The sequence below is a fragment of the Vombatus ursinus genome, unplaced genomic scaffold, assembly GCF_900497805.2.
Source record: "Vombatus ursinus unplaced genomic scaffold, bare-nosed wombat genome assembly UNPS02005659.1, whole genome shotgun sequence".
Classification (NCBI taxonomy): Eukaryota; Metazoa; Chordata; class Mammalia; order Diprotodontia; family Vombatidae; genus Vombatus; species Vombatus ursinus.
The window spans coordinates 7260954-7286562 of record NW_020945437.1 but is presented as its reverse complement, the minus strand read 5'-3'; the positions used below and the strand labels follow the sequence as shown (position 1 = coordinate 7286562).

The following is a 25609-nucleotide window of genomic DNA, read 5'->3' as shown; positions in this document are numbered from 1 at the left end:
TTCCCACCAGCTTCACTTCTTGGATTTGGATTCCACCATCATTATGTTCCCAGGAAATCTCTTCACCATTGAACTCAATATCCTGAGAATTTGTATCAGCCTTGGTACTCACACCTCTTCAGTTCCCTCTGCCCCTTTGATTGGAGGGCTAGAGGGTGAAGCAAAGAACTCCTTCCCAGACCTCCATTTAAAGAGGGCTCATAGACCAGCCAACTCATTGTTTCCCACCAGCTGCACTCCTTTGACTGAAATCTACCACTGCCTTTCTGGACTTGGTACCTTCTCCTAACCCTCCTCCCCTGCTTCACTTGTTTTCAGTTTCCTTTTGTGTGTTGTCCTCCCCTGTTTGATTATAAGCTGCTTGAGGGCACGAACCACTTTTCTTTTTTCTTTGTATCTCCAATGCTTAGCACACTGCTTGGCATGTAGTAGGAACTTGGCATAGAGTAGGAACAAATATGTATCGACTATTGACTAATCAGAATCTTAAATATAAACAAATTTTTATGAAGTACTTGCTGTGTACTAGTCATTGTGCTAGGGATACAAATACACAGCTGAAGAAGAAAAGACTTGGGTTGAAATGATAGCTATCACAGACTGAAGTATGCTATTTTTCATTTTCTTTCATTTTTTTCTTTTATTTGAGTCTTCTACAAAATGATTAATATGGAAATGTTTTAAATAATCGCACATGTATAACCTTTATCTGCTTACCATTTCAGGGGGGAGGGGAGGGATGGAGGGAAGGATAGAATTTGGAACTCAAAATTTTAAATAAAAAATGTTTAAAAGTTGAAAAAAAAAAAAGAAATGATAGCTGTCCTCAAGCATCTGAAAGACTATTTGTTAACATGAAAAAGGGATTTGATTTCTTTGGCCCAGGAAGGCACAACTAGAAGTGGGAAGAAACTGTAGAAAGTCATATTTAGGCTTCATGTTAGAGTCGCACAGCTAGTGTTATGTGTCTGAGGCCGGATTTGAGCTTAGGCCCTTCTAACTCCAGGGCCAGTGCTTTATCCACTGTGCCATCTAGCCCCAGAAAGCTCTTATTAAGTGTTTCCTATGTGCTGAGAAGGAACATGGCAGTGGATAGAGAACTGGCCTCAAAGCCAGGAAGATATAGCTTCAAGTTCTGATACATACAGTCTGTTAACCCTGTACAAGTCACTTACTTCTGAGTGCTCTTGACAGCTCAGCAAGATTTGTTTCAGAGAAATTGCTACCTTGCATTGGTCAAGGGAGTTTCCTCACCAGGGATTTCCCTGTATCAAGGAAGTCACAGGTCTCATTCCTATCATTACAGTATATCCAGTACTGTGCTGAATGCTGGGCAAAAGAAAAGGGAGATGATCCCTGTTCACAAAGAGCTCATATTCTAATTGGGGGATACCCCTATAGGAGGCTTAGCTGTAGGGTGAATAGAAAGGCTCTGAAGTCCTAAAGGTGCAGTAATGGTCAAGGGGTCTTTAGAGTACAGTAATGTAATATACTTTACATTAGGTTAGATGGCAGTGTCTGAGGGAATATCTTCTACAGTCTTAGAAGGTGTAGTGGCAGAATAGATAGTAAAGCCTGCTGGTCCTCCAGCCTACTGGAAGGAGTTATTGGTAGCTCCTTGATTAGCCAAGTCATGTGATCAGTCAAATCTGCTGTGCAGAGTAGAGGGGCTACAGGGGCCTAGGTTACCGCCATTGGCACAGTGAGGGAGCAAACCACATCTCTATTAGTGTTGTCAGATTTAGCTAAAGAAGTACTTTGGGATTTGGAGTTTGTCATACAAAATAATAGCTATTCCTCTCAGTTTTGAAATTTCTGAAAATTTGATAAACACACCTGCCAGGGAAGTAGCATTATGTATTTTTTTTTTAAGTAGTAGTCTGGAAGTTAGGAGATCTGAATTCTAATCCTGTCACAGCTAACTGAATAACTTTGGGTCAGTCACTTATATGCAAAAATGAATGCAGGAGAGAGTTAACTAGCATCTGATTTAGGGAGACATGGTCTTGGGGGGAAGGGAAGGGAAGTCTTCACGTAAAAGATGGGCCTTCAACCAAGTCTTGAAGTAAACCAAGAATTCTGCAAGTTGAGATAAGGAGAGAATACAATCCAGGCATGAGGAGGGCCAACTAGTGAAAAGGCAATAAGGCTGAAGATGGAGTGTCCTGTGTGCAGAAAAGCAAATAGTCCAGTGTGGCTAGATTGAATGAATGGAGTAAAGGTGCAATTAATAGAGTACTGGACCTGTAGTCAAGAAGACTTGAATTCAAATTACACCTCAGAAACTTAATAGCTGTGTGACCTTGAGAAAAATCCATTAACTATGACTCACTTTCCTCATCTGTAAAATGGGGCTGATATTAGTTCCTACCTCACACGGTTGTTCTGAGGATCTAAATGAGATAATATTTGTCAAGCACTTTGCAAACCTTGAAGTACTCATATGAATGAGTACTTCACGTAATAATAGTAATAACAATATCTTGCCATATATAAGGAGATGGAAAAATGTTGGAAGGATTTATTTTGTGATGACATTTAAACGTCAAACAGAGGAGTTTATATATGATCACAAGAGCAACAGGGAGGCACTAGAATTTATTGAGTAGAGGAGTGGCATAGTCAGACCTATGCTTTAGGAAAATCCACGTGGCTGCTCCATGGAGGATGGATTAAGGCAGAAAGGCCAAATTCAGTTAAGCAAATTGTGTCATGACAACTTTATCAAGTATTTGGGGAGAAACAGAATTTATATAATGTATGATCTCTCTTCTCATGAAACAAAATCTAGTAAGCATTTTGATGTGTACATCGATAGCTATAGTTCACAATATTACATGAGTAATACTCTTGAAAATTGCAAAACATCATACCCTATGAGATTGAATGAGGGAAATGTTATTATCTCATTGGCTAAAGGAAGACTTTATGAATGAGGAGGTAATGAATAAAAGTTTTGAGGACTTCATAGTGTATATGGAAGGGCATAATATGAAGTATTACTGGAACAAGCAACAACTGTGAGATAACTGGAAATGTAGAATGGTGCCCAATTCTAGATAATGTTAATTACCTAGAAAAGGTGTTAAAACTTTATTGAGGATTTTTCAACAGAGTCATATCACCAGATCTTTGAACTAAGAAAATTAATCTGACAGCCAATGAAGAATGTATTGATAAAGGGGAAGTCAAAGCAGAGTGATATGTATGTATTTTTTTAAAGGCAATTGGGGTTAAGTGACTTGCCCAGGGTCACACAGCTAGTATGCGTCAAAGTGTTTCGTCTGAGGCCAGATTTGAACTCAGGTCCTCCTGACTTCAGGGCCGGTGCTCTATCCACTATGCCACCTAGCTGCCCCCAGAGTGATATTTTAAGAGGTTGTATTTGGGCCAGATGGGTGGTAATGAGGTACTATTTACTAGGATGATTTCACTGAGGTTAGAGGAGTGATGAATTTGAATGATGTTGCAGAGTGATTGGTTAATAGAGAGTAGGGTTTTAAACATGGAAGACCAGGTGAATGTTAACATTACTTATAGAAATAATGAAGTCAGGTGGATATCAGATTTGGTGGGAAAAATGATAATTTGGTTTTGAATTGGTTAAATTAATAATGCTGAACTGCCATATTTATTGGTGGTGTTGTGTGTTGTCATTTCAGTTATGCTTGACTCTTGTGACCCCATTTTGGGGTTTTCTTGGCAAAGATACTGGAGAAGTTTGCCATTTCTTTCTCCACCTCATTTTACATATGAGGAAATTGAGGCAAACAGGGTTAAGTGACTTGCCCTGAGTCGCATAGCTAGTAAGTTGTCTGAGGCTGTATTTAAACTCAGGTCTTCCTGACTCTAGGCCCAGCACTCTATCCATTGTGCCACCTACCTAACTGTCTTTACTAGTATTGCCTTATGATAAGTTGGAAAAGCAGGTAAAATAACCCAGGATAGAGGCATGGCCCAGGTGTATAGATTTGGGAGTCATCTTTGTAGGGGTGATCATTGAAATTCTGTGTCAATGAAATTCCCCAGGAAGAAGATGTAGAAAGAAAAGACAAGAAGGCCAAGGACAGATTCTTAAAGAATATGAGCAAAGGAAAATAGAGTAAGAGTGATAAGAGAGGAAGGAGATGAACGCAAGCGAAGGTGATTTCTCTCCAAAGCCAAGGAAGGGAAGAGAATCCAGTAAATGTGGGGGAAGAGAGGGGTAGGAGAGATGGTCTACTTGTTGCATAACTATCAAGTAGGATGAAGACTGGAAAAAAAAGACTAGTGGATTTAACCTAATAGTCCTTGATCTTAGAGAAAGCTTTTCAGTGGAGTGGCCTGGATGGAAGTCAGATTATAAAGCATTGGGTAAAGAGTAGAGGCAACAGGTATAGACAAACTTTTCCCCAAAGGTTTGGCTACGAAAGGGAGGAGAGAGATGGAATGGTAGCTGAATAGTATAGAAAGTTAAGGAAGGATTTTTTTGGATTTGAGAAGATCTGAGCATGTTTGTAGGTAGTTGGAAAGGAACCAATGGATAGGATGGTTTTAGGATGCATGAAAGAAAGATAATGATGGGGCAAAGTCTAAGGGGATAGGTATAAGGGGATGGGATCAAAAATGCAGGTTGAAAGATTAACCTTGGCAAGGAGTAAGGATGTCTTTTTCTCAGGGATCTAAGGAAAACAGTAATGATTTGGAGATGGTACATAACATAAATTCACATGTAATTTTTTCTTTGTAGTCTTAATTAGTGATATTTCTTGCTAAACTCTTCTGCCCCTAAAGAATGTCAAATCATACAGAGCCAGTATGCAGAACAAGTATCTTTGAAAATGGTTATTGTCTTGTCTTATGTGAATTCATTCAACACTCTCATTCATTTGCTCGTGGTTAAGGCGATTCCAGTCAGATTGTCTTAAAACTTTTGGGAAATGAAAAGCAGCTTCTCTCTTTGGAAAGCTTTGGGTGACCTTGGTCTCAATGTAGATAGCTATATCTCTGTGTAAATTCTACTACAAGTACTACAAAGGAAAAATAAATGTGAATTATATTAAAAATAATTTCTGGAATACCTGACAAATACTGATCTATAGTAGATTAAAAACAAAATTTGTTTAGAACTCTGCTACATAAATTCTCATTTTTTTTCTTAAAAATAAACTTCATTTAAGAAACTTTGTCCAAAGTAAACATATAATTTGCTATGGTGTGCACATAATTTCCATCTTCTACCCAAATCAAAGTGGACATACATAGAAGTCCTTATTATTAATGAAAATATTAGGATTGAGCTCTGAGTTTTACTTCATATATACAAAGTTACAAATACACATATGCAATGTGTATAATCCTATTCCTGAAATGAATATGAAGAAAAGTTTTTATAATTTAACAGGCTTAAACTGAATGACTGAAACTTACTGTGAGAACTGTTAGCAGATGGTTGGATTTTAGAAATAGTAATGGAGTTGTGCTATAGGTTTCTTTAGAAGTATGAAATAAGTCCATTTGATCCTTTTCAGATATATGCTTGGCCTTTCGGTCTTTATTCTTAGAGACTTTAGTAATGTACAAATAATCTATCAGCTAAGCACAAGAGATACTTCTTAGTTACTTAAAGGTCAACTGTTCAAAGCCTAGTATCCCAGCACTTCAGAAGAGCCCACAGGTTGCAGAAGAATGGAGCCTTATTCAAGCCATTACAGTTCAGCAGCGTTTAATGAGCCTCTATTTGTGGAAGACCCCATGCTGGAGATACAAAGACAAAAAGAAAACAGTGCCTGCCTTCAAGAAACTTCTGTTCTCCTAAGGGGAAGGGAGAATACAACATAGAAACAGAGCAGTAAATAGGAAGTATGTACATATCTACATTTGGTTGGGGAGAGAGCAAGCAGCAACTGTGAGGATCCTCAAAGTCCTTCCAGAGAAGGTTGGATCCTGAGCTGAGATGTGAAGAAAACTATTAGTTCTATGAGGTAGAGGTGAGGAGGGGGAACATGCTGTGAAGAGGGACATGGGATGTCAGGCATAGTTAAATAAGCCAGAATGTCCTTAACAGAGAAGGCTAGAGAGATACTGAAAGGCTTTAAATGCCAACTAAAGAATTAGCTGCTTCAACAGGGTTAGACCCACCTGTGCTTTATAGTGATTTTCACAGTTATGTGGAAGATGGATTGGAGAGGGGAGTCACTGAAATAAGGAAGGCTTTTACAGTAGTTCTGTGGCTGGTCATGATGAAGGCCTGAACTCAGGGTAGTGGCCATGTTAATGGAGAGAAGAGGACAGATAAGAGGAAACTGGAGATAGAATCTACTAGTAATGTCATCTGAGTATATAGAAGGCAGGAAGAAGTAGGAAGAGTTGAGGATTTGTATTTATTTTATATTGCTGTTTACATATCTGTGATGTCTCCATCTTCACTTTTCCCCAGAATTCTTGAAAAAGCTTTCTACACTCTCTGCCTCTGATTCCTTTCTGACTCATCAAACAGAAACTGTTCTCTCCAAAGTTACCAGTGAACTCTTTAATTGCTATTCTGATGGTATTTTCTCAGTCCTATTCCTTCTCTGCCTATCTTTTGTGTTTGACACTGCTGACTACCATTTCCACCTGGATACTCTTTCCCAGTTTACCTCCTACCTGTCTAACTCTTATAGTGTCATTTGCTAGCTTATCCTCTACATTATGGTCCTTAACTATGGGTCTTCCCTAAGGTTTTTTCCTAGGTTCTCTTCTCTATCTATACTCTCTCACTTATCTCATCAGTTCTTATAGGTTTAACTGTCATCTCTATGTGCATGACTCCCAGATCTTTATATCCTGAGCTTCATTCCCGTACCACCAAATGTCTATTTGTCTTCATATAGATTTAGGACATTTTGGAATACCAAGGTCCAGTGTATGGGAAGATGACAATCTCCCTTATTTACCACTGGAGATGGTAGAGGAAAAAGCTGAAAGGACACATGGTTGAGGCAGGGTCCCTAGTCATAGCCTTGATGTCTGGGAAAAGGTATCTGGTGTCTGAGGAAAAGCCCTGGTGCCCTGCTGGATTGGGTTGGTAGTTCTGTAGCCATCCCTTTTGTTTTCTATTCCCTAAGTCAAAAATTTGAGTTGTAGACCTCATCTTGATGTGCCTAATTAAAGAGCAACAGTAGTTGTGACACAGAGCAACACTAGCAATCCCAGCATAAGACACAGCAGACAGAGAAAGGGAAACCAGTATGCTTTATTGAGGGAAGACACCCATAAAATGAAGGGGCAGTCAGGGAAGATAGACACATGGTCGTGCATTGGGATCCCATATATCCAACCAGGACAAGGTATTGGAAGTAGAGAGCAGGGACATTGGAGCTGGCATGTCAAGTTCAGGGGTGAATTGGAGACTGGTTACTACTGAAACACTGCACATCTTATTCTAACAAAGCGACTTAGGAAAAAATTTTTTAAAAAAATTTACTTAGGGGTTTTGAGCTGCCCTTGGTCCTTATAGTTTGGTGTATCGGGGTTGCTACAGTATTCCTTCCATTATTGGACATTTCAAACTGGATGTCAAATTCTGGAGATTCAAAACTCAACTCATTATCATTCTCTTGAAACTTTACCTTCTTTCAGGCGTCTGTGTTTTTGTTGAAGGCACTGCTATCCTTCTAGTCTGCCACATATATAACCTCAGTATTAACCTTGTCTCCTTACCTCTCCCTCACTTCACTTGATATTAATTGCCAAATCCTGTTATTTCTACCTTCACATCTCTCACATCTGACTCATGCTGTCCATTAACAAAGCTACCACCTTAGTCCAGGTCCTTATCACCTCTTACCTGATTATTGCAACAGCCTCCTAATTAGTCTCCTTACCTAATTTCTCCCTACTCTGGTCTATCTCACATTTTGCTCTCAACACAATTTTCCTTTAGCAGTGATATGATCAGGCAACTCTCATATTCAAGTGCCTCCTGTGGTTGCCTGTTACTTCTAAGATACAATATAAACTTCTCTGTTTAGCTAGTTAAGCTCTTTACAACCTGGTCCCACTTGGTTTTCCCTGCCACACTGGATATTACTCTTCCTCCTTTATGATCTAGCTAACCTGGCGAGACAGGTGCTTCTCAGTAGGGATGCTCCATCTATAGTGTCTGTCCTTTACACTCCCATTTCATCTGCCTTCCTCCTTACCTCTGTCCTACTGAGTACCTGTCTTCCTTTCAACATGTTCTGGAAGAAGCCTTTTCTGATGCATGTAACTGTGAATGTCCTACCTCACAAACTATCTTATGTTTAACTTATTTTGTATGTATTTGTATTAAACTTTAAATTTATCCTACATAAACTTTTTTTTTATTATAGCTACTTCTTGACTTGCCCATTAGATTTGAACTCCTTGTGAGTAGGGATCATTTCATTCTTTATACTTGTATTTCCAGTACCTAGTACAATGCCTAAGCATAGAAGATGCTTAATAAATACTTGTTGATCAGTTAATTTGTACATCTTTTGCCTAGCACACTGATTTTCATAAAATAGGTGATCAATAAATGCTTGTTGATTTGAATTGAATTAATTTCAAGTTTCCAAGGCTATGAACCTGTATGATGAAAGCATAATGGTACACTCAACAGAAAAAGAAAAATTAGGGAAAGAGGCATATTTAGGATGAAAGTAAAAAAAAAAAATATGTTGAATTTGATTGACCTGTAGAACATTCAGGTGGAGTGGTATAGCAGGTACTTGGTGACAACTAAGGGTTAGTATGTAAACTTAGAGTAATATGTTTAATTGGATCCCTGGAAGTTGATGAGATCACCTAGAGAGAGATAAGAGAACAAAACAGAATCTTGGACAAAATCCTGGAGGACACCTAACATTTAGGGAGATAGATGATGATTTAGCAAAAAAAATGAGAACTAGGAGAGTGATTTTACAGATGAGAACACTGAGGCCTTGAAGGAGGGAGGAAGGAAGCAAGGAAGAATAAAGGAAGGACTTAAGTGCTTACTATGTATCAGGTACTGTGCTAAGTGCTTTACAAATATCTCATTTAATCTACACAACAATCCTCAGAGGTTGGTGTTATTATTATTCTCATTTTACAAATGAGGAAACTGAGACAGACAGAGGTTAAATGACTTGCCCAGTGTCACACACTAGTAAGTATCTGAGGCAGAATTTCATCTTCCTGACTATTTCTAGGATTTTCTTTGTATTTACACAAAAGTTTATTTTGACCTTATTCAGTTGTGGTTCAGAACATTTATGAAGTGTAATCTTGTTCTTTTTTATTGACCGGGAACAATTTTTTTCAGCATACATTCAAGGAGAAGAAAATTTGATTTTACATGCGTTTTAATTTATAATGATATTGCCATTACCAGTTCATTTTGAGGGAAAGACATCATCATAATTAATCTGCATTTTTTAGAAAATGGTCTAAAGGTGATTTTCAGTTCCCCAGGAATTAAAAACAGCTTGGAGCATGACCTTTTTCAGTTTGGATTTTAAAGCAAAAGCAGTTCCAGCTTTTCAAAGTTTAAATAGGAATTTGATTCTGTAGGAATGGTTACTACAACCTTACCCCCAAATGTTTCCAATTTATAATTTAGAGAACACCAGAAAATGAGCATAGTAATCAGCTGAGGCCTTACAATCATGCTAGATTAGACATAACTACCTGTTTCAACTCTTCTTCTTGGGTTGTAGAGGACAAAACCAAACGCAAGAAGACCCTTCTTCATCAGGTTGATGTGATTCTGAATGAAAAGATTCATCCAAGTGCAAATATATTGTAACTATATTAGAGGAGGCTATTACTTAAAGAACAGATTCTGAAGTAAATTCTTTTGAATATTCAATAATTCCTTTATAAGGCAAATCAGCACTAAGTCTTAGTACTCTTCTTTCTTCCTCATTTCAAAAATGGGGACAAGATTTGCCCTTCTCCAGTCCTGTAGTACCACTCCCTTTTCCCACAATCAGAAAACACTCAAAGTGGCTCCGAAGTTACAGCTGTCAGTATTTTCACTACTTCGAGAATGTAATTTATTCATTAGATACCAGGCTGAATTCATCCTTGGCAACTAGCTGGGGGGTCTCTTAGTAATTCCTTACTCATTTTGGTTATCAACATTATATTAGCAATTTTTGTTATAACATTTTGAGTACATAAGTCATAGACCTTTCCAACTAATAGAGACCTGAAAGGTCATTTAATTGTCACTTCATCTTGCCGATGAGAAAACTGAGGCTTGTAAAGGTTAAGTGACCTGACATAGATGACAGAGGTTGGAATTAACTAGTACAGCTGGGAGTGGACTTGAGACCTGTTTCCCCCTCTTCATTGCTCTTTCCTTGCACCACCCAGCTCCTCCCCATCAGATTATTCATTCTGACTTCAGATTTTTATTGATATTTTTCTTGAGATGATGAATAGAAGGAATTACTTACTCATTTCTCAATTTTTTCATCAACTCTTAATATTAATCTTTTTATCTCATTGAATATAATAAATTTAAAGTAAAATAACTTTGAATACGTTTATTTTTGTTTTGGTTTGAGTCTAGACATATTTTGAACTCTCTTGATAGTTGACTTAAAAAAAAAACAACAACAACATAACTTTGACATTTAGGATATTTTTAAAAAATGCTGTGTGGAGGAAACATTTTTTCCTCCACTCGGAGCCTAACAAATACATGGTTCTGATAAGGCATTTATTTCAAAGCAGCTGCACTATTAATTTTATCATTTATTTAATTTTTTAAATGGGGTATTTGTATAATTTCCTTCAAAGTTTCAAATTTGATTTCATGTTCATTCAGTCTTTTAGCATCAGAGACAAATTATTAAAATTTTAATGTTTTATCAAAATAATAATCACATAAAATTACCATTAGCAGTTAAGCTCAGGTGTCATCTTTTGATACCTCCTGTGTAAATACTCAGATTTAAACTTTTCAAAGTTCCCCTTCTGTGTTTCACATTAAAAAAAAAAAACTGCATCTTTTTGTTTTTTGAAACTAGACTTAATTTCCTTTTAGGATTCTTTTAAAAATGAATTTTGAGAGTATTGACATTTAAAGTAAGATTTGCGTCTTACTTGCTGATCTTTATGTATCGTAGATAAATTTGAAGATTAACTAATATATCCTATAAGAATAAACAACATATATTTTTTTCTTTTTAAATAATTCTTTGTTTAATTAAGGCCTTGCCCTGATGAAATTTTTAACACATGAGAATATTTGATGAGTTTGTAAAATGTTGGATTAGTAAAATTAAATTAAACTATCCCAATAAAATGCCAGTCAGTGCTTTTAAGCCATGTAGAGCAGAATTAATCTTGGAAATGCTGAAGTTGGCCTGCTCACCTCCAGAAGTTCTCCTTTTAAAGTAGGCTTTCAACCATTTTTGTCTCATGGATCTTTTTCTCAGTCTGTTGAAGCTTTTCTTAGAAAAAATGTTTTAGATGCATAAAATAAAATATGTAAGATTACAAACAAAACTAATTATATTGAACTACATTTATGAAAAGTTATTAAAAAGTTTATTAATACCAGACTAACAACTCTAATTATTGAGGGATGGATAAGAGATATGCACTATTTAAATTTGTAGGATCATTAATGTCATAAATCTAGAGTTGAAAGACACCACAGAAGTCATTTGGTTCAATTACTTCATTTTGAAGATGAGAAAAGTGAGGCCCAAAGAGGTAAAGTCACTTGGCCAGTGTCATGTAACTTGTAATGATCAGAGGTGTTATTTTAATTCGGATCCTCTGATGCCCTAACCAATGCTTGGTTCACTGAACTAATTTCTTTCTAATCACTTTAAAAAGTGAAGGGAAAAAGGAATACTGACGTGTTTATTCCTGATATTCTATTCTCTGCTTTAATACCTCATCACTTAAATGGCATTTTATCATTTAAAAAGTATCTTATATACATTTTCTCAATTTGATCTTCACAACAACCTTGTGACATATGTGCTCTTTTTATCACCCCCAGTTTACTTATTGATGAGGAAACTGTGGCTCAAAGAGAAGTGATCTCCCCAGGGTCACACAGCTAGCAATTGTAAGAGAAAGAATTCAAACCTAGTTCTTCATTACAGGTCCAGCACTGTATCTACTACAGCTTGCTAATTTATGTTTTGTCAATATTTTCAACTTGATTATTCATGTTCATTGAGGACAATAGTAGTATCAGATAATTGAAATCTAAATTCCTTTTAGTTGGTTTTTTTTTTTATATATGGTCTTTTGGTGCTATGGCTAATTTGTACTATTGACTGATTTATGTACCTTCTAATTTCCATAGTTGTGATGAAGGAAAGGTCATGGAGGATCTATAGACAACATACCAGCTCCTGAATGATCAAGAGCTGATTGTGTGGCTAAAGTTGTTCTTACAATGCTGTTGTGATCCCTCACTAGTCTGTATTTAATTTTAACAGTATTATAAATTGATCATACTGAAAAATCAGTATTTATAACCATTGGCAATATCATTAACTTACCAGCAATCTTAATTATTTAGAAAGATCATTGTTGATAAATATTTTGGAGAAATTCATTTTACTATATTACATTGTGAAGAATCAGTTCTTAATATTGCCTCTTCTTCTTATGTTGTTATACAAATATCACCTACTAAATATTATTATCCGTTATGGATCAGATCTGTCTAGATATTAACTTATTATAGCTAAAACTGTCATTCCCCGAGATTATAAATAATAATAAAAAATCCTTAAATTTACTCTGAAACACCTACTCTCTTAGAACTTCAGAGTTGAAAAGACCCTTAAAAGGCAACGTGGTGTGTTATATAAAATAAGGATTCATGTAGCAGACATGTATTAAGCACCCAGTACATGCAAAACACTTTAGTACATATGGAGTATAACAAAATTTTACTGCCTTCAAGGTATTAGAGTCTTCTGAGGGGATTTACAGGTAAAGGAATATAGTATAATTTGAGGAAGAAGAACATCCTAACTAAGGAGATCCTTGTAGTCTTCCACTAGAAGTGTCACTGAAGTTAGACCTTAAAAGCTTAGAATCTGCAGAAGTGACAAGAGGAAGAACATGCATTCCAGGCATGCTGGCAGCCATAAGCCTGAGGCTCTAGTCTGGAAAGTAACTAAACCACAAAATAAAATGAGCAGTTTGGACTAGATGATAGATTTGCAATTATTCTAGCTTTTTACCCTCAACTCCAGCCTACACATTTTAGAAGTGACTGAGGTTAGATCGCATACCCAAGACTGTTAGTACCAGAGCCAGGACTAGAACCTAAGTTTTCTCACTTCCCTTCCAGTGTTGTTTTCTACAGCTGTTTTACACCACATCTGAAAGAAATTGTCTGGTTGCCTTTTAAAAGATGTATGCCATCATATGCATTTCATGCCAAATTAGTTTAAAGTGAGGAGGGATTAGAGGCAGGCAATGTGGCTTAGTGAAAAGATTGCTGGATTTGGAGTCATAGGACCTGGGTTCCAATTCCAGTTCTGCTACTTAAGACTATGTGTGTAATTGTGGGCAGATCTATTCGCTTTGCTTATTCCATGTTTCCTCATCTGTCAAATGAGGAAATTGGACTAGACAACCTCTAAGTTCCTTTCCTGCTCTAAATCTTATGCTTAAGATTTGATAATATATCACATAAGATGTTTTGAGAAAATCATCTGTGTAGTCAAGACCGTATAGTAAAATATCATGTTGAATCTTATTTCAACTTTTGGGTAAAAATATGCTGAAACTTATAGAGCAGGAGTTCTTAACTTTTTTTTTATTTGTTTTGTGGACCCTTGAATAATCCAGTGAAGCCTATGGAAGATATAAAATACATAGGATATCAAAGGAAACCAATCATTTATTAAAATACAGTTATCAAAATATCTAAAAAAAAAAAAGTTAACAGACTCCAGGTTAAGAATCACTGTCTTAGAGCATTTTAATACTTTATGAAATAATAAAATCTAGGAACAACTTTTATCTCCATCTTTTGGATTTAATATTAAGAGATCTGTATTTTTCAGAAACTTAAATGATTTGATTAAGCATAGCAACATTTACAATACTTAGGGATATATTTTTTGAAGGAAAAGTTTACAGAGAAGGTTTCTTTTGTTTTTCTTTTTAATTTGGAATTAGAACTACATATGCTTTCAATAATAGTTTACTGGGGACATCTACTGGGGGCATGTTGTATTATTATATCTCCCTTCTATTTGATATTTAAAGCTATAACCTCTTTTCCACCATTTCCTATGCTTTTGTTTTATTATGCTGTTTGACAGTAGAATAGTTCCATGATATTGGAGACACTGAATAAATATTTTCTGAACAAATGAGGGCAGGAAGGAAGGAAAGCTAGAGACTTCAAATTAATTTATGTCTTACCAGATTCTAGCATTGGTAGATGTTTTAGGTTTTTGTTTTTTTTTTTATGTTCACATTTATAAATTGAAATGTAATTTTTAATGTAATTGAGTCAGATTTTTTAAAGAATATTTTAAATCTTGTCTTATATGTGATTATAGTAGCGTCTTATTACAAAACTGATGTTGGGGAAAGACATTATTATAGCCTTTCAGGTTATAGTGCATGGAGAGAGATGTGTACTATACAACATTGTGCTAATAGGAAACCTGGTTTAAATCAAATATAACCAAATCTATGGCATCATAAGGCATTTCATAACGACCTTTTGCAACATAGTAGTGGTTCTTACATCTAATATCACACAACTTTGTTTAAGTTGTACCACATCACATATGTGGTCAGAAGTTGCTCCTAAAGGCAGAGCCATATAAGATTAAAATTTTTTTTTTGTTAGAAATAATTACTTTTTTTGTTCTCTTGGAGTTAGACATCTGACCCTCAATTACATTATGGGACATTATGCACATGAATGGAAAGAAGAATAGTCCCCTTTGAAAGTCCTCAGACTTTCCCAATATGAAGCACTTCCCACAGGGTCCTGTAAAAAGAACCAAGCTTCCATTATAATGAAATTGCAAATTCATTTGTAGATGCCCTTTTTATTTTTGAAAGGTACTTTTTGATGTCTTGAACAGCAATTAAATTCATTGTTTAAGGTCACAAATCTGGACTTACTTGCCAGAATCCTTTATTCAGGATTCTATCCTGATAAATTGCTATCTTTTAACAGTAACTTACCAAAACATATTTTGTTCCCAGGTAATCATTTAATCACCTTCCTGCTTTCTGTTTTCATATCAGTAGACCTCTGGCTCACTTAGCATTCTTTCTCAGAAGTTTACCCAATTACAAATTTTGACTATGATATACAAATCCTACTTCAGGGAAAAGTTGAATTTACTGGGGTTTTTTAATGCTAATATTTCAACTTTTTGGTTTTGTATGCACATACATACATACGTTCATACATGTGTGTGTGTATATATATATATATATATATATATAATTTCCTACCTCTTCTCCCATTTTCTTCCCTCATTGTGTGTAGCTGTAGTGTATGAAATACATTCTGTGCAGTGTGGGTAAACTAAGTCAATTATTTTTAAATGAATTATTTTTACTTGATAAAAGCTTAAAAATGCATAGTATGGTTTCAACTAGATAGCATTTCTTATGGATTAAAAAAAATTTCTGTGCTTTCATAGATAAAATTAATTTCTAAAATGTCTTGCCCTTATTTAAAATATTTTGTTAGTGAAAAATTATTAACTTAGCTTTCCCTTGAATTAATTTCATTGCATTTTTTGGTAATGATCAATATATAAAAGCTACTGAAAGAATTTATAATTAGATTTCAAATTATTTTTCTCATAATATTAAAGTGTAAAGAGTGGGAGAGGGGATGAGAGAAGTTAGTGATTTTCATTTTGGAATATCTAACTTCTTGAAAGTTAATTAAAGTAGATATCATTGTAATACCATTTGTTATAGCTATATGTAAGGAGTATAGTTTCTAAAGTACTAAACAGCTTTATAACCATCAAGCCTCATTTAATGACTTTATCTACTGGATCTTCTGGGACTGGCCTGATTTCAAAAAAAGAAATGTACTTTTAATGTACTTTTACAAAAGTAATATCCTTTGTCAGATTTTATCACCTGACTTTTGGCTGAGGAAATATGTTTGCTGGAAAGATCCCAATCATCGTATTATAATGAGGCTCTAGTCTAGTAGAATGCTGTTTTATGAAAGAGATTTCTGACCTTATAATTAGTAGTTTGAATCTACCTTGTGCACTGGATATGTGTATTCCTTAGTTATAAGCTAGGAGAAGACCTTTCTTCTCCCTTATTCTTCTTTATCTTATTTTATCTGCTTTGCCTTTTCTCATTTGGAGATAAGAACTATTGAGCTTAACCAGAGGCCCGTTATATATGGCTGTCCATTTGGACATTTCTATGTATTCAAGGAATTAAATAAGGAATAGTTGGGGCATTAGGTGCCCCAGATCTGGATTACAAAATTCCCCATGAGTATACGGGGCCTGATTCCTTCCTTATCATGCGAATGCTTGAAAGTGAAAATACTGCTCTCCTACTTTAAATAATGGAGAAAATTGCCCCAAATGAGTCATTCTTCAGCCTGTAGGTTAGGTTCTAAATTATTTTGGCTTTCTAAGTGGAAATGTATTTAAGAGTGTTAGACCTGGAGCTTGGAAAGGATGAGGCTCAAATCCTGCCCCTCTCCATAGTTAGAAACTGTATTAGCCTGGACAAGTCTGCCAGCCATTCAGGTTCCTTTTCTGTAAAGTAGGGATGATACTATCTCTCGCAATACTGGCTTCTTGAGTTGTGATAATCAAATGAGATTATGTATATCTTCACTTTGTAAACCCTAGGATGTTCTATAAATATCAGCTATTACTGTTACTATAAGATGTAATTTTGATTCGTTGTTCATTCTTTGCTGTACCAGTTTGTAAAGAGTTATTCCATACTTCATTAATAGTTTTTTTTCCTTTTCCTTTTTTTTTTTTTTTTTTTTTTTTTAGGCAATTGGGGTTAAGTGACTTGCCCAGGGTCACACAGCTAGTAAGTATCAAGTGTTTGGTCTGAGGCCAGATTTGAACTCAGGTCCTCCTGACTTCAGGGCTGGTGCTCTATCCACTTCGCCACCTAGCTGCCCCATTAATAGTTTTTTTCTAAAGGAGCAATTTCACATTTACATTTTAAGAGAGGAAACAGTAGTCAAATTAATAAAATGCCAGACTTGCAGTCAAGAAAACCTAGAGAGTTTCAAACATTAAGAAAACATTTGGATACCACCTCAGATACTTATTACCTCTGAGACTGTGGGCAGGTCACTTATCTTTTGTCAATCTCAGTTTCATCCACCTGTAAAGTAGAGGGTCATTGTGTGAATCAAATGAAATAACGTATGTGATATATAAATGAGAATATATAAATTAAATAATGTATGATATGTAAATAATGTATGTGATATATAAATGAGGTATATGCATTATTAATAATTATTTATGATATGGTTATTTCCCATAGTATACTCATTTATAATAGTAAAATTTTAATGTTTTAGGTGCAAAGATGGTTTAAAAGGATTCACTTTCTCTGCACTTAGGTAAGTAACATTTCATCTGTCTTTATATTAAAAGATCATTTAAAATTTAGCCTCCTTTTTCTTTAAAAGTAATAAAGTCAGAGTCACCTACCAATACTTTTACTTCAAGGGTCAATTTTTTAAGGATTCGTTATTTCCATGATATGAGAATAGCACCTACCAGCGTTAGAACACAACCCAGGTAGGTCCTGTACTGGATATAGTACTGGACATGGATTCAGGAAGACTTGAGTTCAAATCTTGCCTCAAATCTTTACTTAGATATGGTTTCCTCATACATCAAATAGAGATACTAATAGCCTTAATCTTACAGTATTATTAGGAGGATCAAATAATAACTTATTAATATTAGCATATTAATATGCTTAATAAAAAGCATTTTTCAAACTTTAAGGCATTGTATAAATGCTAGTTATTATTATTATAGTAAATTATCTCCATGAATTGGTGTAATTTAAAAAATCCACTAATTGGTGGCAAATCTTCTGGTACCATCTATGTGTTTAAGAATTCTGAAATCCTTCTATCCAACCATCATCTATTGGCTTTTCACTTCTTTCCCTGTCTTCCCTTATAAAACCCTACTTGTCTGCACCATGACCTCAAATGTCTTTAGCCCTCATTTCTTTCCCAGGTCATCTCCCCTGTACTAGCCATTCTCCTCTTTTCTCAACCCAACTTGACCTCTTAGTGAACCAATTCAACTGTATACTGTACTCCTCTCTGGAATCATCCCTAGCCTCCTTATCATATTACTGCTAACCAGTCAAGCCTCAGCCTTAGATCACTACCAACATCCATTACCTTCATTCCAACAGACATGCTACTGAATGAAGATGGAGAAAATCACATAATCATTCTGACTGGGTCCACTACAAATTTATGTTACATAAATCTCAACTGGGCCCTCACAGCTACTAGATAATCCTATTATACATACTCCCTTATCAACTCATTATCCTGCTCTCCTCAGGAGCTCTTCCATACCAACCTCTCATGGCTCACTTTCCCCCCACTCTCTCAGCTGAGAACTTTGCCCCATATTTTACTGAAAACATTGAGGCCATTTGCTCTGAATTCCCTTTTCTCCCTTCTCCATCTTTCCTCAGGTGCCTTCTGCTGCCATTTCACGTGATGGAGTGGCCTTACTGTTTAACAAGGCTAACTCTTCTACTTGTTCAAATGATCCTATTCCATTCCATCTCCTTCAATAGATTGTGCCCTATCATCCTCACTTTTTTTGCTTATTTTCAATCTCTCCTTCTCTACTGGCTAATTTCCTACTGTCTGCAAACATGCCCGTATTTCTTCTATCCTGAAAAAATTCTCAGTTGATCCTTCCATCTCTGCTAACTAGCATCCTATATCTCTTCTGCCCTTTGTAGTCAGATTCCTCAAAAAGGCTGTCAGCAGTAACTACCTCCATTTTCTCTCTTCTCATTCTCTTCTCAACCTCTTACAATATGGCTTCCAATCTTATTCCATTGAAACTGCTTTTTCTGAAGCAGTTAATGATCTCTTAGTTGCGAAATCCAATGGCCTTTTGTCAACTCTCATTCTCTTTGACCTCTCTGCAGTCTTTGACACTGTTGATCATTCTCTTCTCTTTGATACTTTCTTCTCTCTAGGTTTTTGGAACACTGTTCTCTCCTGGTTTTTCTCCTACCTAGCTAACCACACCTCTGTCTCCTTTGCTGGATTCTCTTCTAGGTCATGCCCTCTAATTGTAGGTGTCCCTCAGGATTCTAACCTTGATCCCTCTTTTTTTTTTTTTCCCTCTATGCTACTTCACTTAGTGATCTCATCAGCTCCCATTGATTTAATTACCATCTCTATGCTATGATTCTCAAATCTAACATCCTGTCATAATCTCTCTGCTGACCTCCAGTCTCACATCTCCAACTACCTTTCAGACATCTTGAACTGGATGTCCAGTAGACATTTTAAACTCAATATGTCCAAAATGGAATCCATTATCTTTCCCCTAACTCCCCCTCCTACTTCCCGTCTTACTAGGAATGAAAAAAAAAAAGTTCTTACCTAGGATAACAGTAGGGGATTGAACAGAAATGCTCCGGTATGAGAAGACTCAACAAAGGAAGAGTCTATGAAATTTGGAAACTGGTTGAATATTAATGGTCATAATTCTCCATGACCATTAATATCCAACCAGTTTCCAACATGGTGCTACCCTGAAAGTAAGTCTGGACCTGGGGGTAAGGGATTTTTTAGGGGAAGATTGTAGTACTGTAGTTTTTGTCACAAGCTCCCAAGATTGTCTAGAAAATATGTCCTCTTGCTTATTACATTTATCAGGGAAGCCTATGTTAATTAGTTTAAAAGAAAAAAAAATATCATTTTTGAAGGTTAATAAAGACCCTTCTTTTGATAGGATGATCCCCCATTATCTATCTCTGCAGTATTGTGAACATCTCTGCCTCCAGAACTGGTACAAAAACTGTATTCTATATTCTCTTCTTCTGAACTAACTCTCTTCTCTCTCCTGATCAAAGAGATGGGGCTGCTTTGGACTTTTCTTAATATATTACCTATAATTCTCCCTGAACAAGAGGAGATAGAATCTTCTAGACAAATTTCTTTTATTGTACCAGTATTGCTTTTGTAACCTTAGTGTTTCATTAGGTTTATGTCTTCAGGTGTATTTATATTGTATATTTCTCTCTATTAAACAAATAAGCCTAACCAGGTTTTATTTCATTTCATATTTTCCACATTGTAAATGGATTATCTTTATGGTTATAAAGCTTATAAAACAGTTACAGGAATATTACTAAAGCCAAATATATTTATTATTGTCAAATTTCCTTGCCAAAAGATAATGTGGGTTAATACAGGTAGGTCTCATAGCTTTCCAAAAACAATTTGAAATAAAAATCTAGTTGTAACCTCTTTTATTCTTTATGATTGTAGTTTTTATTGCAAATACATTATATATGCATATGTATGTAATATATAAGCAATGTGACACATAAGCATTATTAATAACAGCATTCTCTCCGGGTTAAGGTTAAAATATTCTTTATTATAACCTAATATTATGTGGCTTAGAGTATTAATATTAAACTTTAGTAATGTAAAGATACATATATTGAGGTAGTACAGTAATAAATATTAAAGGACCTCAGTAGAAATGACTCAAGGTCCTTTTAGTAATTAGCAGATTATGCTGCTCATATTAAGTGATCAGTAAAAATTGTTGATTGATACTTTAGAAACTTTTTTCAATCTAAAAGCAATTTTTTTGAAAATGAAAAATGCCTTCATGTACATATGTACATATGCTTATGCAGAGACAGACAGATAGACACACACTATTAGATTTGGGGAAAAGTTGCCTTTATTTACTGGATTACTTAAGTTTAATGCCACCAAAGTAAATAAACAGGAAAATATTATAATGTTTGAAATTTAAAATACTGATGAAACCTATATTTGACAAGGTTTTAAGGCTGTTGGAAAGTAAATCTATCTACCAACACTGTTATTACATTTCTTATAATTGATGTTAGGAAATTACTGTGTGTTTCTAATGCATCATATTTATTTGTAGAATAAATATATTATTTAAATGGTACCTTGTTAACTTGACTCTCATTAAATAATTAAAATTATATTCTTTATTAACTAGTTCTGAGAGCTCTTTAATTTCAATTCACAAACATTTATTAAACTACTGTGTATAAGATACTGTGCTAAGCACTGCAGATAAAAAGGAAAAGCAAAAATAAAAAAAAATTACTTCCCTCAAGAAGCTTATAATCTGCAGTGGGATAGGATATGAATACAAATATGTAAATACAGGCTAATTTGAGGAAACGGAAACGGACTATCAGTTGGGGAAATCTGAAAGGCTCCATGTAGGCAGTGGCAGTTAAACTAATCCTTAAAGTAGGACAAAGACTATGAAAGGTAGAAATGAAGAGAGTGCATTCCAGAGATAAGGGATAATATGTGTGAATGCACAGAGAGGAATGATGGAATGTTGAGTTGGAATAGTTATTAGTCCAGATTGGCTAAAATGCTGAATGTGTGAAGGGGGAGTAAATATGACAAAAGGCTGAAAAGGTAGATGGGAGCTAGATTGTGAGGTTAGAATTTTATTCTGTAAGCAGTAGGGAGTAACTAAGGATTTTTGAACAAAGGTGTTAAATGGTCCTGTGCTTTAGGGATGTTCATTTGTTCACTGTGTGGAGAATGGATAAAGAAAGCAAAGCCTGAAAGCATGGAGATAGTTAGGAGGCTGTTGCCCAAAGAGAGAAGGGAAAGGTAATGATTTTCATTTTTGACATGCTGAGTTTTAGATCCCAATAGGATCTGGGAGGAAATGTTTAGTAGGTACTTGTCTGTTTTGGTCTACAGTTCAGGCAAAACAATAGGACCAAACATATTGACCTAGGAGTCATTGCTTAAGATGAGAACAGAATCCATAGGAGCCAGTGAGATCACTGAATAAAAGTATAGAGAAAAAGGAGAAGAGGGCTCCTGTAGAGTAGGCAGGAAATGATTGTTGTAGAGAGGCTAGAAAGGACAAGGAGAAAGAAAATGAGGAGAGAAGAATGATGTGGAAGCCAAGGAAGGATCAAGAAGGAAGGTGTGGAGAAAAGTGTCAGAAACCACAGAGAGATAAAGTAGGCCAAATATTGAGAAAAGGCCATCAGATTTAACAACTAAGCAATAATTCTAGTTGTTGTTCAGTGATTTTCAGTCATGTCAGACTCTTTGTGACCCCATTTGGGTTTTTCCTGGCAAAGATACTAGATTGGTTTGCCATTTCCTCAAGCTCATTTTCCATATGAGAAATCCGTATCGGTAGAATGTAGGATTAAAAGATATGTCTGGGAAAAAGGTGAGGAACTGTATGTAACAAGTAGACACATTTTTATAAGAGAACTATAGGACAATAATAACTTTAGGAGATTGCAGGGTGAAATGAGCTTTTTAAAGGACGTAGTTAGACCTGGATTGATTTTTAAATAGTAGGAAAGGATCCACTGAATAACAAAAAATTGAAGATGATTAAGTAAGGGGATATGATTGAGAAGGCAAACTCTCAGATAAGATGGAACCAAGGGCATAAGTAGGTTGCCTTGGAACAAGAAGGAATATCTTAGTAAAGAAAAGAACTGAAATTAATGTGGAAGTGTTTTGAGGTGTGGAATGGGAAAAAAGAGTTTATGGTGGGTGACCTCAGTTTTCTCAGTAAAGGAGGAAAAAAAAAATCATCTCCTAAACAGGATAGAAGAGGTGGTAAAGGAAGTTTGAAAAGTTTTAGAATAGCCACTGTGTGGAGTGTGTTAAAGGGTCAGTCAAGGAATAATAAAACTCTTACATGTAGCAGAATGACTCAATTGAGTTTAGGTAGCAAAACTTTCAGAGGACCTAGCCAGCATGGTTGTTTGACTATGTCATTTGATAGGTTGTGAAATGGATTGGCAAGGCATGAACTGCAGTAGGACATGGAGGCAAGGGATTTGAAAATTTTAGAGTTGCTAATGATGGAATTAGTACAAGTATGGGTCCCTAAAAGCAATTGAGGTTATGTGAGTTAAAAGGGATGACTCAATTTGCCTATCAGTGAACAAGTATTTATTATGTGTCTGCTCAGTGCCAGGGACTGTGAAACATTGAGAATACAAAGACAAAACAAAATGTTTCCTTCTCTCGCAGAACTTGCATTCTATACCTCAGGATGTACATTTACAGGTAGAAGTGTATACAAAACACATACAAAGCATGTGACCTTGAAGAAGACCATTAAAAGCTAGGGGAGGGGGAAGGAGAGGAAAGGCCTCATGGATAAGGTAGCCCTTGAGCCGAGTCTTAAAGGAGACCAGGGATTACAAGAGTTGGAGGTGAGGAGGGAGAACATTATGGACATAGGAGACAGGCAGTGCAGTGACATAAGATAGGAGATGGAATGTTATGTGTGAGTAATTCTGAGAAGATAGTATGACTGAACTATAGAATGTTAAGTGTGAAAAATACTAAGATGGTATCACTGAACTATAGAATGTATAGAGAGGAGCAATGTGTAGGAAGATTGGAAAGGTATGAAGAGGCCAGGTTTTAGTGTTTTAAATACTATGCAAACAGTTTATATTTGATCCAAGAAGTAATGGGAAGCCATTGGAGTTTAGGTAGTAGAGAGGTGATATGGTCAGACCTTCACTTTAGGAAAATGACTTTGACACCTGTGTGGAGGATATATTAGAGTGGGAAGGGCCAAGTAAGCAGAGAGAACAAGTAGGAGGCTCCTTGCTCTAAGCAAGAGATGATGTGCACTTGAATGAGGGTTGTAGTTGTATGAGTGTGGAAAAGGGAGTATATGTGTTAGAAGTTTGTGGAAATAGATATGGAAATAGAAATAAGGAAGGGGAAATTAATATATCAGCTCACGTGATTATGGTTTGAGGAGTTGAAGGTGACATCAAGGTTGTGAACTTGGGCAACTAGGAGGATCATGATGCCCTTGACAGTAGTAGGGACTTTTAGAAAAGGATAGGTTTGGGGGAAAAGATGAGTTCTTTTGTCTACATGTTGAGTTTGAGATGCCTTATGGGACATCCAGGTTGAAATATCCATTCGGCAGTTGGTGATATGGGACTGGAGCTCAGGAGATTCAGGCTATCTCACCCTCCCCCCCCACCCCTTTGTCTCTTCCTTTCTCTCCCTGTCTCTCTCCTGCTCTCACTGCATCTTTATACGCAAATACACACACACACATACATGTGTGCACACAAACACACATATACTTCTGAGAATTATCTGCAAAAAGATGATATTTAATCCATGGAAGCTAATTAGGTCAGCAACAGAGAGAGTGTAGGGAAAAAAGAAAAGAGGAGCGTGGAATGTTCTACCGCAGGTCAGGCACAAATAGTCTGTGTGAACCTTTGGGGTGGATTCTCTAAATTTGCATATCTTGCGTTAAAGCTCCTCTTTGTGACCCCATTTGGGTTTTTCCTCAGTACCTTTTCTGATGAGGGCACACCATGCTGAGTGCTCTTATGCCAGTGTCTCCCATGTCACACAATCAATTTGAAAGTTCTTAAGAGAGACCTTGAGAATGTCCTTGTATTACTTCTTCTGACCATCATGTGAATGCTTGCCTTGTGTGAGTTCTCCATAAAAGTCTTTTGGCAAGTGTACGTTTTGCATTTTAGCAACATGGCCAGCTCATCAGAGTTGTGCTCTCTGAAGCAGAGTTTGAATGCTAGGCAGTTTAGTTTGAGAGAGGACCTCAGTGTCTGGTATCTTATCCTGCCAGGTGGCCTTCAGAATCTCCCTAAGACAATTCAAATGGAAGTGATTCAGTTTCCTGGCAGGGCACTGATATACTGTCCAGGTTTCATAGGCGTACAACAGCGAGGTCAGCGCAATGGCTCTGTAGACCTTCAGTTTGGTAGTCAGTGTAATACTGCTTCTCTCCCATGCTTTGTTCGGCGCCTCCTCAACACTGAGTTAGCTGTGGCAATCCACGTGTCAGCCGCATTCAGTGAGGATGAACATGGCACCAAGGTCAGCTACTGCACTGATGGTAGGTTCTTCAACTTGAAAAGACTGCAAGCCAAGACCAAAGTGGAAGGAGTGTTGGTGCATGATTTTCTGTTTGCAGATGACTGTGCAGTCAATGCAGCTTCTGAAGCCGAGATGCAACAAAGTATGGATCGATTCTCTGCTGCTTCTGCTAATTTTGGCCTAACGATTCCAAGAAGACACAGGTGCTCCATCAGCTACTACCACACCATCCGTACATGGAACCATTGGTTACAGCAAATGGAGAAGTTTTGAATGCTGTGAATAAGTTCACTTACCTTGGTAGTGTAGTTTCCAGGGATGTACACATTTGATAATGAGAGGAGTACAGCTAAGATAAATAGTGATGAGAATATGGGAAGAGGTAGCTGAGACAAAAACAGTTTTTATCTCATTCAATGGCATTTGTGTTCCACAGAGGCAAGGAGGCAGGAGGTGGGAGTTTGACAGATAGAGAATAAGGGAAGAATCAATTGATTA

General features: G+C 36.3%; 1 protein-coding gene across 2 annotated transcripts in view; it reads left to right on the top strand.

Annotated features, from left to right (window-relative positions):
- The window catches only part of TMEM135 (transmembrane protein 135), a 342694-nt gene that overhangs the window by 282949 nt on the left and 34136 nt on the right, over positions 1 to 25609 (top strand). For both annotated transcript variants that reach the window (XM_027848341.1, XM_027848342.1), the window contains one exon: positions 17531 to 17572. In XM_027848341.1, coding sequence (XP_027704142.1) covers positions 17531 to 17572 — 42 coding nt within the window. The remainder of the gene's footprint in view (positions 1 to 17530; positions 17573 to 25609) is intronic.